At 44.8% G+C, this 15,277-nt stretch overlaps 1 protein-coding gene across 1 annotated transcript in view; it reads left to right on the forward strand.

Moving 5' to 3' along the window:
- The first annotated feature begins 10,380 nt into the window (after positions 1–10,380).
- Positions 10,381–15,277, forward strand: part of GFOD1 (Gfo/Idh/MocA-like oxidoreductase domain containing 1) — a 70,629-nt gene continuing 65,732 nt past the window's right edge. Inside the window, exon 1 of the mRNA XM_021536494.2 lies at positions 10,381–10,842. Coding sequence (XP_021392169.1) covers positions 10,590–10,842 — 253 coding nt within the window. The 5' untranslated portion in view covers positions 10,381–10,589. The remainder of the gene's footprint in view (positions 10,843–15,277) is intronic.

The raw sequence follows: 15,277 nt of genomic DNA on the forward strand, positions 1-15,277 counted from the left end.
GAACAGCACAGCGATTCTTTGTTCAGATATCTGAAATGATAAAAACAATGCAAGGATGAGAACATCAAATTTCAGTGCTTAAATCACAGAGATTCTCCTTCCCTCAGTTGGTATCTGAAATGTCTGCATTTTTTCAAGTGTGAAATTAATGAAAGAAAATGTGAGCATCTCTCCTTTTGAGATGAGCATGATTTCATTGCAAGTGCTTCATGCATGTTTTTGACTTGCCTTTGAGCCTTGCCCAATCACAAAGTTCACTACACTGGAAACTATTTCTCTGTGCAGTCAAACCTGGTTAAGTCTAAAGTCTGAGTGTAAAGGCTCTAACCTGGATTTCTAAAATAATTTGTAAATGTGATTAACATGAGCCTAGCTCTTCATGGTAAATTATAAAAATTATGCATCTGACATAGATATTAACCTGAGCACTGCCAGTGATTGCATTGCTGCATTCAGCACTCTCCTTTGTCTTTTGTTAGAACAATAGGAGCACAGTCACACATTTGACAGTGTCCCACATAGGGTATATGTGGGACACAGCCTGATGTGTACTGCATTAGATTCATGATTCCATACTGTCCTTAGTAAAGTTGCCCTACTTTCCCTGTTGCTGTGATTTTTCTAATATTAGAAGTGTTGAGTGCTATCTTGAAGCGTTATTAATATTAAAAATATATATATTTTCGTATTACTGATAGATCCTCATTCATCCACTTTTGGTCATTTGTCCTACACTGAAAGATGGTGTGTTCTTAAGCATTAGAAGATGTACACAGCTGCAACATTATCCTGTGCACTATAGGTGAGACACAGCACAACTGGAAGTTCCCTGCCTAGCCTTCACTTGGATGAGAAATTATGAAGTCCTTTCATGAGGGTTTATTTAATAAACCACAGTTGCTGCACCAGTTTCTAAAATGCTTATTATCAATTTTATTCCTAATGATTAATGCTTGAAACATGATGATGATATATATAGTTATCTGAGATATTAAAATACTTTTGAAGAAACATTCTTCTATTAAATAAAGTTCCTTTGAAGGACATATTTTAATTGCAAAATGAAGATTAAGCCTTGCTTAAATATTAACAGGTAATTCTGATGTGGAAATTTTATCTGTTTATCTTGAGTTGGGAATCAGTCTCTAGCAGCTGTGATTTCAAAGACCATTTCAAAAGTATAATCTCATTAAAATAGGTGCCTGGTTTCCTGCCTCAGTTTGCAGATTTCATGAGAGTCATTTTCTCCTATTCATTTTGACATTGGTGATTTAGGCCTGGATACTAGAAATCATTTTACCATTGTGTTCATTTGGGCAGGACCTGTTCTGAACGAGGCAGACACAGGGCAAGGCAGAAAGAGGAAGAGGAAGCAATTAAGCCTAATTTCAAGAAGGAAGTCTCCAGCTTCGAAAAAGCCAAGAAATACCTTTGGGTCTTAGGAGAGAGAGAATAAAAAAACCATCTGATGGTTTCTTTGTTAACAGGAAACCAGTGCTCCAAGTTTCTGATCCCCTGAAATACTTGGCAGTGTGCTCCTCTCACCCCATTGTGGATGGGGACCGAGGGACCCCAGGAATGGGCAGGCTTTCCTCCTCTGACCAGCAGACATTGCTGCTTTCCTAAGAATGACAACACTCGGCTTTTTCACTGCAGACATTGCAAAGGTTCAATATTTGCCTGGATTAAAAAAAGAACCTCCAGAAATAACACAAAGTAATGGATTTAATATTGCACATAAAGGAGAAATAACAAAGAGCCAGGAGCCTAGAAATTGGACTGGACTGAATTTACCCTTTGTGTAATTAAACAAGACATGATTGACCATTATTGATTTAATGAAGCAAGGTCACCAGGCAGGTAATGCAGGCCAGACTTCAACACAATAACATCAGTACAGCTGGCAAATCTAAGGCCTGAGATTTAACAGTTTAACAGTCTTAAAGAGCAAGATTTTAAGGGAGTAATACCTGTGCAGATGCACACCAATATCTGAAAGTGTCTGAAAGCAAACTGCACTAACCTTGCTTGTGCTACAGTCTTAGCATGAACCTAGATAATGGGTTTTCTCTATTTTATTTTCTCAATTCATAAAAAAGAAGGTTAATGAACTTGCATTTTATTTCAGATTAAAAATAATCACAGTACCAATCCACAGCTCTGATTCCTTGTGCCACAAATTGAAAATTGAAATGGAAACAAATGGCAAAGGATGCCTAGGATCATAGGATCATACTTCAGGCTGGCAGGGAGCTCAGTAGGTAATGCAGTAAGTACCACTGCCTTAGTACATTTGCCTTCCTAGCAGGGAAAGAGGAGGCTGGCATTTCATTGTGTCCAGGAAGATAACAAATCCAGACCTTTGGACGGATTATAGGAAAACTGCAAGTTTCAGTACTGAATATTATTTTAAAAATATATGTAAAGACCAGCAGCAGGACACAAGCCTTCATAAGATGAGAGCACTCTCCAGAGGCCATTAGCTGCATTAATCTGTTTCCAAGAAAAAGACTGGGATTCAGTATCAACACCTGGGATTAAGTATCTTTCTAGTATGCACAGGATATGTGCTTGTTTCAGCAGATAGACAGACATTCCTTCCTACTCTGCCCGAATAACTGAGCTTTTGTTAAACAAAAGCAGCAGGTTTTCCATTGTGAAATGGAACTGATTTGTAGCACCCAGGAAGGCTGTACATATCTGCAGTATTTAGCATACCTGACAATTAAAAATTATTCATGCATCAGATTTATTTTCCATTAAAACCTGTTCCATAGCTCTTCCCATTACGGTTTCTTGCAAGTCACATTTAAATCCCAACTACTTTCTGAGACAGGTCAGTTGAGGAGGAGGGAGGTGACTGATTCCAGCATGGAATGAATTACACTTGAGTTACACTCCTTGGCCACTTTTCTTAGAGCACAAGAGCTCTTTCTCCTGGTGTGTAGGAAATTGAGCAAGGCAGGCTGGAAAATGGCATGGCTGAGCACAGATCTGCTCCTAAAACTGAGGAGTAAGAAAGAAATGCACGGGCAGTGGAAGCAGTGCCAGGTGACCTGGTGGAAGAGTACAGGGATATGGTTTGAACGTGTAGGGATGGGGTCAGGAAAGCCAAGGCAAAGCTGGAACAGGACTTGACAAGGGGTGTGAAGAATAACGAGAAAGGATTCAATAAGTACTTAGGTCAGAAGATAAAGGCTGAGAAGAGTGTACCCCCCCTTAGAAGCAAGAGGGGTGAACTGGTGGCAAGTAATACGGAGAAGGCTGAGGTAGTCAATGAATTCTTTACCTCAGCCTTCACTGGCAGTCAAGCTTCCTGATCCTCTAGGTGGGTGTGGAGGAAGTGGAGTCCCTTCCACTATAAGCAAAGAGCAGATTCAGGATCACTTGATGAAGCTGAATAATCAAAAGTCTATGGGATTGGATGAAATGCATCCCAGGGTCCTGAGGGAACTGACTGCTGTCACTCTCCATCATATCTGAAAGGTCACAGCAGTCAGATGAAGTTCCTAGTAACTGGATAAAGACAAACATCGGTCCAATTTCTAAAAAGGTGAGAAGGGAGGATCTAGGAAACACCAGAGTGGTGACTCTCACCCCTGTGCATTGGAAGACCAAGGAGCAGATTCTCCTAGAAAATATGCTAAGGCATATGGTGTGGGTTCAGAGGAGGCTATAAAGGTAATGAGAAGGCTGGAGCACCTGTCCTGTGAAGACAAGACTCAGAGAGCTGGAGTTGGTCAGCCTGGAGAAGAGAAGGCTTCAGTGAGACCTCTTTGCAGCCTTCTGTTGCTTTAAGGGGTTTATAAAAAAGAGGGAGAGGGACTTTTTGCATAGGCAGATAGCGACAGCAAAAGGAGCAATGGTTTTAAATTTAAAGAGGGCAGGTTTAGATTAAGTATCGGGAAGAAATTCTTCACTATTAGGGTGGTGAAGCACTGGAACATGTTACCCAGGGAAGCTGTGGCTTCCCCATCCCTGGAAGTGTTTGAAGCTGGGTTGGATGGGGCTTTGAGCAACATGATCAGTGGAAGGTGTTCTTGTCCATGGCAGGGGTGTTGGAACTAAATGTCCTTTAAGGTGCCTTCCAAGCCAAACCATTTTATGAATCCATGACCTCATGATAAAAGAGGACTTTCTAGGAAAATGAACCCTTTCAAATCCCACCCTGCATGGCCAGGCTTAGACATCTAGAAATCACAACACATGCTTGCTTTCATCCACTACTGCATGAATTATAAAGTGATGATTCTCTGCAATTTTCATCCCAAAGCAACATCTCAGATGTCCGGCAAGCAATGTGCAATGTAATATTGCTAAAGTAGTAACCACTTTGGCTGCATATTACAGCTATTTGCACAGCACTTAACAAGTGTGATATGACACAAGCTACTGCTTAGGCTCCAAACTGCTTTTCAGAATTAAGAATTTCTATATGACTCATTCCCACTGTTGTTTTCATTTCCCCAGTTAAGTACTAATATGACAATCCCCTTCCCCGTGGATCTACTTACATAGCTCAACAACCACAGATTTGCTAAAGTAGCTTAGGGAGCTTTAGCTATTGCTGCCCAGTCCATAGAGTTTGTCCAGGGTCTCTGGAGGTCTGGAAGAAGCCCAGGCAGGGCAGTAAACTGACCAGGCACATAAAGTTAAATATGTTGTGGGCAGGAGTCAAACCTCTTTGCAGGCCCAGTAGCTGGGGCTGTGCTCTAGGTCTGTCTCAGGAGTGGCTGGTTTGCTGAATGCAGGGATTTCATACGCAGGTACGTAGCATGCAACACACCTGATGATGCAGTGCTTGCACGTTTGCTGGCTCCTGCATCAGCCCATGTTTCTGTCAGAAGGGAATGACTGATGTGAGCTTTAAGCACCTACTACACCATCATGGGTCCTGGCTGCACCCATGTAGCTGTGTGTCTATTCCCTGCTTTCACCAGGTGATCCCATGTACACCCCTGCTAACAGGTTCTCCACCTGCTTCCTCGTGTTATTGAGCTGTGATAGACAGGAGCTTAGGAAAGCCAGCCAGACCAAACTGTAAATGTACAACACCTGAGTGTCCCATTTGAGGCGCCTAGCTGTCCTTGAGCACCCAAAGAGACCCAACAGAGAACAACAGGGAACACTGCACTCATTTTCTCTGAGCCTTAATTTCTCCACGTGTAAAGTGAGAATACATGCACTTGTCTTCATAGGATGCTGCAGATTATCAAAGATTGGAAATTGTGCTTGTTTAGGTCCTCCTCTGTGCCTTAGTGAACAGAGGAGCAATGCATTCACAACTAGCTTGTTAGTGATGTGGTTTCTTGTGGCTTCCTCACAGCCCAACCACACTTGGCATACACATCTTCTAAAGAAAGGCTCTGGAAAGTGGGAAAGAATAAATGTAAAAATCATACTTTGGAAAAGGTTCAGAGACTCCAGGCATGGTCACAATTGTCACTGATCAGAACAGAAGAGGGATGAATGTATTATGAACTCTTTGTTAGCAATGTGGTCTACTCTAGTTTTTTCTGTTGCATGTTGGACCATTTAATACTACAACTGTTAAAGCCATTTCTGCCTTCAGAACTCAGAGCGGGAACTTTTGTGGATTCTCAGTGGAAATGCATTCAAAGAGACACTAAAACAAACTTGCTCTTCACAAGAACAAATTCCTGTCAGCTTGGAAAACTGCCAGCTGTGTGGCATTAGATGTAAAAAAGGACTTGAGCAACTCATCTCAGACATCCTTTCTCATGCTGCACATTAAGGCTGTGGATGAGTCAGTACAGCTGAGTAGAAGAACCAGACAGGTTTGAATCACCACTTTTTCCCAATCTCTGAAGCAATACTATTTCCATGCAAATAATTTCAACCTCAGAGTTATAAAAGAAGCCCAGTAGTGGTGATTACTAACCTCATACCCCAGAAGGAATTGACTGGTTAATGAAAATTCACAGCTGTTTCGTGTTTAAAGACACTGATCTATGTAAAAGGAAATGAGCTAATTAATCTTAAAATCCTGGAAATTGAGACGTATCTGAAGAGAAAGCAAGCTCCATTTCAGGGTTTCTCTGAAGCTATGTCTTATTCAGCTCTTTCCCTTCTTGTTCAGAAGGATGTACAAAAGGTTCGAGAAACACAGCTGAGGAGTCTGACTTGATAAATGTTTAAAAATCTGAAAAAGAACAGATCTTTAAATACAGAGAAGTAAAAAAAAAAAAAAAAAAAGCAGTGTGTGTTCCTGGTGTTCCATCAGGTGGATCTTATATTTGTTTTGAGTTGAGCAGGCTCTGGAATGGAAAGCTCTGCAATACTTGGAAAGATGCAGTCACACATTTGGAAAGTAAATTGAGAATGTTTATTGACCAAGTGCTATGTGTATGTGTGAGACCACCAATTTTCTGCATTTTACATATGCTAACAGATAATGCTTATTTAATGCTTGATTGATTTTTTACACCTTTTATTTATCCTCTTACATCTAGTACTTTCAACCTAAAACTACCTTAATAATAATAAAACTAAATGCAAAAGATAGATAAAATATTTTTTAGGTAGTTAAGGAAGACAGTTTTGAATTTTTGCAAACAACTGTATGAGAATTCTGTAGAAGTGCATTTGAGCTGGGATTTCTCACAAAAAGTTGGCGATATACCTATTACAAACACTGTACAGTATAATGACCTGGAGCCACAAAACTCAGCTGAAATAAGTAAAAGAAATAGAATTGTGACTGCCATATTTTATTATTTTCCTGCAGGATTCATTACAGAACTTAGAAACAGACAAAGGATCTATGAGACATTTATGGTTTTGCTTCTTTTTCTATGTGCAACTTTATTCTGATAACTTACTTCTGTTTCCAGAAGAAAAATCGAGAGTGAACAAAATTACTGTGTGAGAAATCTCTGAAGGAACCTTAAGAACACAATGCTGATGCCCTTGACAAAACTGACATGCTTAGAAGTGTGAAGGTATGAGATACAGAGTAGGAGAGGCTTTGTATTTCAATACACTCAACCCAGGGAGCCTTGGTTCTGGTTAGACAGAACCTTCAAGGTGAGGCCCTTTGTTGTCTTAATCTCTTTTGTTTTGCACAAAAAAAAAAAGTCTTGCCCAGATTTCTGATTTCAATTCAGAAGTAACTGGCAGCATCAGTGATGTGGATTTGAGCAAAGATTCTGTTTTCACTCACATTTGCAGCTGCCTACAGCATAGTGAGGACATGGTCTGTATCCTGAAAAGCCAGTTGTCCTTCATTGCCTTCCCTCAGTCCTTCTGGGTGCTCATGAAGACAGGCAAGTGTTGCAATAGGTGGCCCTATTTCACACAATTAATTGAGAAAGATTTGACTCTGCTTAATACAATCAGTATGTCCCCAAATATCCCTGCAAAAAATGAGGGGGAACACAGGGCTGCTGCAGATGTGATAATTCAGGTTGCTCACAGGTTGACTTGGCTGCTGGAGTGCTGAGGGCTAGGTGCCATCTGCATCTGCCCAGTTTAACTCTTCAAAGTTATGTTAACTTAAATCAAGAAAAGAAATTGAAAAGCAAAGCAAGGAAAAAATTCTTTCTAGGGAAATAGTGTGTGGGTGAGGATCTGTAGCAGCATCACTGGTGACCAAGGCAGGTGCAAAGGAAAGCTGATTTATTGCAAAAATCAGGCCTTTTTAAGCAGCCAGACCTTTATCAGTTACATAGCTTTAAACCATAACAAACATAATTTAACCAACCAACACACACCAGGATGATTATATAACTTGTTTTTCTATCTCTAATTCAGCTGAGTCTCTTTCCCACAGTCCTTTTTGATTTAGCCACAGTAACTGGCCTGAGCCATGATTTTACAAGGCTTTCCTTTTGTAAAGTTTTATTTATTGGCAACAACATGAACATAGCAGAATGTAATAATTTCATTGCCTAATGTAATAATTTCATTGGCTAGTCCTTAATTCCCAGTTTGAATGCATTACTGAATATTTCCCAAAACAAGGACCTTATATAGAACTTCATAAACTGCCTGGTGCCTATTAAAAGAAAAGCTATATATTGAATATGCACATAGCATCTACTTCTCTTCAACCATCACATATTTAGTCTGTTTCTGTAACCTAGCTATTTTTCTGATTTTTTTTTTACTATGCACAGACAAGCAATTAAGACAGATATTCCAAACTGTCATTCTGGGAACAACCCCTAACAGCAGGTTTGAATGTTTGATGGAGAGCCCAAAAGCAATCTTTGTATTTTAAAGAAAGTAAATATTCCTGTGGTTCTCTGACAAATAGATGTGGATTGTATTTCGATTGTCAGAAGCCGAAGAGTATCCACCTCCTTCACTTCAGTGCTAATAGTGCATGGAAAGCAAAACATGTTCAACTTGCATCAAGCCTTTAAGTGTCTCTGCTTTTTGTAATAAAAAAGTGCTTGCTGTGAGACGGTGGCAGAAAAAAACCACTCCACCTCTGTAAAGAGTATGAGAGAAGAGTGGTGGCTTCCAAGTCTAGTTTTTTCCAGCATTTGTGGATTATATTTCCAACATTGTCCCTGGCACATTTCCAGGAGTCTAATATAGGAAAATTTGTAATTTAATTTATCTTACACTTTCCTTTTCCCTTTACTTTCTCCCTTTCCTCCCTCTTCTCTTCCTTTCTCCTAGGAACTTGTTAAGAAGATAATATATGGAAAAATATCTTTATTCTTATCCTCTAATTGGAGGCAGAATGTTTTGTAGCTTTTCTTTAAAAGAGTCAGATAGGCAGCAAGGTAACTGTGGCACTCACAAGAGCTGCTCTGCTCTCATGCCGGCTGATCTGTGCGCAGAGGCAGGGCAGAGATCCACCTCTGTGGGAACAAAGTCTGCACACACCTGTGTGAGGCCAATGGGCACCACAGTCCTCACCTGCTCCCAGGCCCACCTGGCAGCCTCCAGGTTGGCAGGAGGGTGGCTCTGGAGGCCCAGCATTCAGCCCAGACAGGGCAAAGGTGGGATGAGCAGGAGCTGGCACAGGGCACCGTGCTGGAAGGTTTCCTCTCCTGGAAAGGGAGTTGTTACAAGGGCATGTAGTCATAGGACAAGGTTAAATTGAGAGAAGGTGGGGTTAGATTCGACATTAGGAAGAAATTTTGCACTATGAGACTGGTAAAGCACTGGATCAAGTTGCCCAGAGAAGTTGTGGCTGTCCCCTCTCCGGAGGTGTTCAAGGTCGGGTTGGATGAGGGTTTGAGCAATCTGATGTAGTGGAAGGTGTCCCTGCCAATGGAACTAGATGCTCTTTAAAGTCCTTTCCCACCGAAGCCAGTCATGATTTTATGATTCTATGATCCGATGTGTTGCAAGCTCCGTACCTGCTTATGAAATCCCTGGCACGCCTTCAGCAAACCTGGCATTCCAGAAACAGACCTAGAGCACAGCACCAAGTGTTGGGTCTGCAAAAAGGCATGATTCCTGCCCAAAAGAAATTTAACTTTATGTGCCTGGTCAGTTTACTGCCCTGCTTGGTCTTCTTCCAGGCCTCCAGAGACCCTGGACAAATGCTGTGGACTGAGCAACAGTAGCTAAAGCTTCCTAAGCCGCCTTAACAAATCTGTGGTTTTTGAGCTATGTAAGTAGACCCATGGAGAAGGGGATTGTCATATTGATGCTTTGCTAGGAAAAAAAGGGAGAACCTATGTCCCAGTAAAGCTGAAGAGCCTTGATATTTCTAGAGGAAGTGAATCAACAACAGTCGAGTGTGGGATGGGTTGTGGAGATATTGGCTGGGCATCCCGGCCGAGTGGATGTGGTGGGAAGCGCAGGTGGTGGAGCTGGATTCCGACCCCGTGCACGGCACTTTTCGGGGTTCAGAGCAGCTCCCCCGTGCTCTGGGACATCTCCGTTCTGGAGGACCGTCCCAGGAGGAGACGGACCGCAGGGCGATGGACACGACCAACACACGCCAGTCTGCCGCTGTTGCTCTTCCTGGGGCGTGACTCCGATGACTCCCCATCACCACGGCTCCTCGGAGGTTCTCCGGTGGGAGAAGGAGGGAAGTCCCCGGAGATGCCCCGAAACCAACCCGCCAGGAGGACGGCAGACCCCGGCGGTGCCGCGGAGCGCACCTGTGGGCGATATCTGCCCCGCGTCCCCGCCTCCCGGGCGGCTCCGCGGCAGCTCCCGGCGCTCCCGCCGCTCCCAGGACGCGGCGCCGGTGCCGGCAGCGGGGCGGTGCCGGGGCGGGCGGCCGCCAATGGTGCGGCGGGGGCGGCGCGGGCGGTGCAGGAACACCCGGGAGGTGACAGCGACGCGCCGCCCTCCCGGCGGCGAGCGGGTGCCGGCGAACATGGCAGAGGAGCGGCGCTGAGCCCGCCGGGGAAGGGCGGTCGCCCCTGCGCGCCCGCGTCCGCCGAAGGGAGCGCAGCGCCGGCGCCTCCGGGGGCTCTGTGTGATGGTGGGGGCATGGCGGGGCAGCCGGCTGCCGCGGCGCTGCTGAGGCGGGGGGCGGCTGGTCCCGGCCCCGGCGGCGGCAGCAGCGGTATCGAGCGGGAGCTGCCTCCCTCTCCGCGCTGAGAGAAGGAGGGAGCGCCTCGCCTCGCCGTGCCACCCGCCTCGCCGCCGCCATGCTGCCCGGGGTGGGGGTGTTCGGCACCGGGCTGACGGCGCGGGTGATCGTGCCGCTGCTGAAGGCGGAGGGCTTCGCCGTGAAGGCGCTGTGGGGCCGCACGCCCGAGGAGGCGGAGGAGCTGGCCAAGGAGATGAGCGTCCCCTTCTACACCAGCCGCATCGACGAGGTGCTGCTGCACCAGGATGTCGACCTGGTCTGCGTCAACCTGCCGCCGCCGCTCACCCGGCAGGTCGCCGTCAAGACCCTGGGTGAGTGCGGGCGGCCGAGGGGCGACCCCGCCTCGGGCTCGGGGATTCGCGCTCGCTTCGGGATGAATGGAATTGAACCTCCCCCCTCAGCGCGGAGTTTTCCCTTCGCTTTACTCTGCAGCCCTCTTCCCCGTTCCCCGTGTCTCCGGAGAGGGGCTGGCCGAGCCGTGGGTGCAGGCCGAGGACCGGCGGGGCGCGGGGGATGGTGCTGCGGCAGCTCGGTGTGACATCCCGTATCCCCGGTCCCCGCCGGCGAGGTCCCTCCACACCGGGGACCCGCCCCTCCGGGATGCTCGGGCAAGCCGGGGCAGGACCGGGCCTGACACCGAGGGTGCGGGAGGAGAGAGCAGGTGTCATCCGTGGTGTGGTAAAAAGGAGAAAGTCTCGGTAAAAGGGAGGAAATGACCATCCCTCCCGCCGGTTCCCATCCGCGCCTGGCAGGGGAGCGGGGATCCGAGCGTCGCGCCCGCGCTGCTCGGGAGCGCGGCTGTCCGCGCTGCCCCCGGGACCCCAGCTGCGAGCCAGGGAGGGAGGCAGGAAGCGGTGACAGCAGAGGAAACGCTTAGCGAAGCTCACGTACAAAGGGAAGGAGGGACTGAAAAAGTAGACATGCACTGTGGTGAGCTGCTCTGGTTTCAGGCGTGCAAGAGCGGGCCGCATCTCGCTTTCTCTTGTGTGAGTGCAAGTCTGGGCTTCACTCTTGCAGCTTCGGCATCTCTAGTCCTTGAACCCTGGCTTTCCCATGGATTTAAGTGGAAGCACCCTCGGCAGTAAAGAAATCTTAATTTGCCCTCTCAAACGTAGGTGACAGAAGGTGAAAATGAGAGGAAAAAGCTGTGATGTGTCGTCGCAGAGAGCGTGGAGGTTTATCAGCTGGGGCGATTGCTAATCGCTCTCGGCCTCATGAATGTGTGTGGTGTGTCGTAGTGTTAAATTGCTACTAGCATACTCATTAGAATTAGTCACCATTCAAATGCTACTAATATCGCAGCCAGCTAATTTGAAATTATGCAATTAAGGAAATTAAGTCAGTACCTGAAGAAAAAAAATCCTGCCTCAAGTACAGTGTGGGCATTTGTCTGGAATCTTTGCTCAGTGTTACTTTCTGTACTTGGAAATGCTTGGTTTTTTTGAGTCAGAACATTAGCTTCTCTTTTAAAATATGCTTGACTTTTTCCTGAAGATGCTACACTTACACCAGAAGCCTGACTTGCTAGCCAGAATGATACGTGAATGAACTTGTAATGTAGAAGTAATATCTCACAAAATGCATATAAAGGACAGTATAAGGTAACAAGGTTCCCCGTTTGACGCACATTAATTTGGTGACAATTGTGTCAGTTTTCCTGTGACACTCTTCCTCCAGGTGTTGCTCATGGAAGTGTCCCAGCTTGCATTGTGCTCTTAGAGGTAGAGTCCCACGAGATTTCAGGCAGACACAAGGCATGTGTTAGGAGAACACAATTTCTGAAATAATAAAGAAGCACAATTGGTGTGCTTTCCCTCAGAGGGCCAGATACATGTCTAGCATAATAAAGTGATAATGTTTTGTCCTTCTCTGAATATTTGCTGATTAAAGAAGGGAAAAAAAAAAAAAGCCTGTTCTCAAACACGAGTTGGATTTATGAATGGTTCTATGAATTGATGTAGCTGAGATGTTAATGGTAACTTGCTGATGCAATCTGCTAGCAACAGATCACAGCAGGAAAAAAGGTGTTTTCTCCCTGTTTATTAGAACATCACTATTCTTGGTTCCCTTTCCTTAACCTCTAGTTAAAGGGTTTCCTCCCTTTCCCCAGCAGGCGTTATTTGTATGTTGTAGGGGTAACAAAGTTTGTGTAAAAATGCATGGAATGGTCATTAAACGGGAACTAAATAGGTTACGAGATGATAATGTGTGACATCTGATAACTTTTTTATAGTGTTTTACTTAAAAGAAATACGTCTTGAACTACAAATAACTCCCCTCACAGTTATCTCAAAGGTGGATTTTCCTATTTTTTTTTTTTTTAATAGAGACAATGGATGTAAAACAATGAAAGTTCTTGCATGTTCGTATAGGTACAAACAGGGATCTAGAGCAGCAGTTCCCAAACTGCCGAGAGGAATATCTCTCTGCTGGCAGCTCTGTCTCCTGGTCCTGCTTGCCCTTCATGGCTTGGGAACTGCTGTGCCCTGGAGTGATTATTTTGTTTTAATCAATGGATTTTCTAGTTTGTGGGAGAGACTGCAATTAAGTGGGAGGTTCAAAAGTCTATGGTAAACAGGGGCAATGTTGTATACAAATGATGGAAAAACATTCCTTACTCTTGAAATTTCACACAAAAAATATTATGCAGCAGCTAGTGATAGGATATAGATGGGGATACGAGAGGTTTTACAGATGGAGATGTCAGGAGGTCTAAACATGATGTCCTGCATTGCAGTAGAAGAGGTTGAGAAATCATGAGTTCCTTGTTAATAACCTGCATATCTGGCTTTTCTATTACAGAAAGAATGTCTGGCCTGGGAGGAGACAGGGACCAACTTTTCTTTGGTACTCATGTTTTATTTTAAATGGTCTTGTTTCCCAAAGCTGTGTTCTCATTTGGTGAAGTTCCATTATTAAAAAGTAAAAGCCCAAGGAAGCAGTTGGTGGTGTTTCCATCACCCATCTTCTGATTCTTTGCACTGTGAATTTGCAGCACATTAAGTCCCCTCTGGCCCATTCCTGATGCAGACTCCAGAGGTGAAGGTGGGGTGAAATAGGTGTCCCCACAGCTGTGTTTAACTCTGGCTACTCGGCAGGAAGGACTTGGTTGTTTTGTTTTCACTGATACACCTGACATGTAGATGAGTTGCTGCTTGAAAAGTGTTTTGGCACAGTGGCCCATCAACTGCTGTTCAAACAGAAACGTATGAATACATGCCCCAGCTGAGGAAGTCCCCAAACTGTGGCTTCCTGGCAGCTGTTGTGGGGAGAAAATGGGAGAGAAAAAGCTTCAAACTTGCCCTGTTAGCTTTTCTTCTATACCTCTGCTGCCCATTGCTATTAGAAACAGGTTCCTGGGCTGCCTCTGACTCTGCAGTAGTTTTTTTTAGGAGTAGGGTCAATGCTGGGCAAGCATTTGGAACCAACTGAAAAGTCAAGAGAGAATTGGAAAGCAGGCTGGTTTGAACAGTGACCATAAGCACAAATAAAACCCGTGGTGTTTTATGTACAATACGCTGATGGCTTCTGTCGCTTCTGGATAAAAGGAATCAAACTCCTTGTTTGCTTCTACAAAATGGGCCTGATTGACCCTTTCCTTTTCTTGCCCCTGGTCTGTCCTGCTCACTTACAGGCTCTTTTTATTATTGTTTTATATTTTCTCCCTGCAAATACAAATGCATAATACAAATCTGATGTCCTGACTGACTTGCTGCTTGGTGGTCAAGAAAGATCAGTGGGTCAATATTAAGGTAAGCAATGAGAATAATCTTGCTGTTGAATAGGGGTGGTTTCCCTTCCCACTGAACTGAAACACTCAGTGTGTTTGCTGGAAATTGTCCTCTTCTCCCCTCCCTGCATGCTTCAGTAGTACAGTTGTATCCCAAGCCTGATCAGGTAGGGGAGGTATGTTTGCATAGAAGAATGAAATATGTCACCTATTGAGTGCCTATTTGTGCCCAGCATCAGAAGAGCTGCTAGTAGAGACAGTATGTATGAGCCTCCACCTAGTTCAAAACTGTCAGCACATGACTTTTCTCAGTGTAATCCCTCCTCAGTCAATCAGATATGACATTCTTCAGATCCTGACTGAAACACTTGCTTTGTGAGACTGAGTAGCTGCCACATCAGGTGAAGTGATTTACTGTTTGTGGTTCTGAGAAGACCTTGGTGACATTTAATCTTGAAGGCAAAGATGTTTCTATGTGCCTAGTCCTGTTGGTGTTTGCGTCAAGTCAGCTTGGCTAAAGAGAACTTATTCTTGAGCTCCACATAAGTGTTTCTGGGGAGTAAATGTTTTGCTTTTGAGAAGACTCAAGTACCAGATGTTTAGCATATCTCTGGAGATGTTATCCTTGATTCTATTTACAGTTGTTTTGCTTACTCTCTCATCCCAAGTTAAGGACAGGAACACTGAGCTGTGTGTTGAGTATTTACTGCATGTGTTTGCAACCATGTCTGTGCAGTATTAGTTTTTAAAATGTTTATGTTGTAGTAGTGCATGGTGGGAGTCCATTCTGCCTGGGGACTACACAGAGTATGACTTTCCCAGCCCTCCAGAAGCTGCTCCTCTTAAGGAGCACTTAAAGCTTTTTTGCTGATTGGTGGTTCTTCTATACTTGATTGTGGTCATGAGGGAGCATCTTTATTTAGAGAGGAACATAAATAGTACTGCTCAGATCCTTACCTTCCCACCCCTTCACAGGAAGCACTGGCACCACCCAGGCATGCAGTATAGGCCTGCTG

This window comes from Lonchura striata, chromosome 1 (genome assembly GCF_046129695.1).
Source record: "Lonchura striata isolate bLonStr1 chromosome 1, bLonStr1.mat, whole genome shotgun sequence".
In the NCBI taxonomy this organism is placed as follows: Eukaryota; Metazoa; Chordata; class Aves; order Passeriformes; family Estrildidae; genus Lonchura; species Lonchura striata.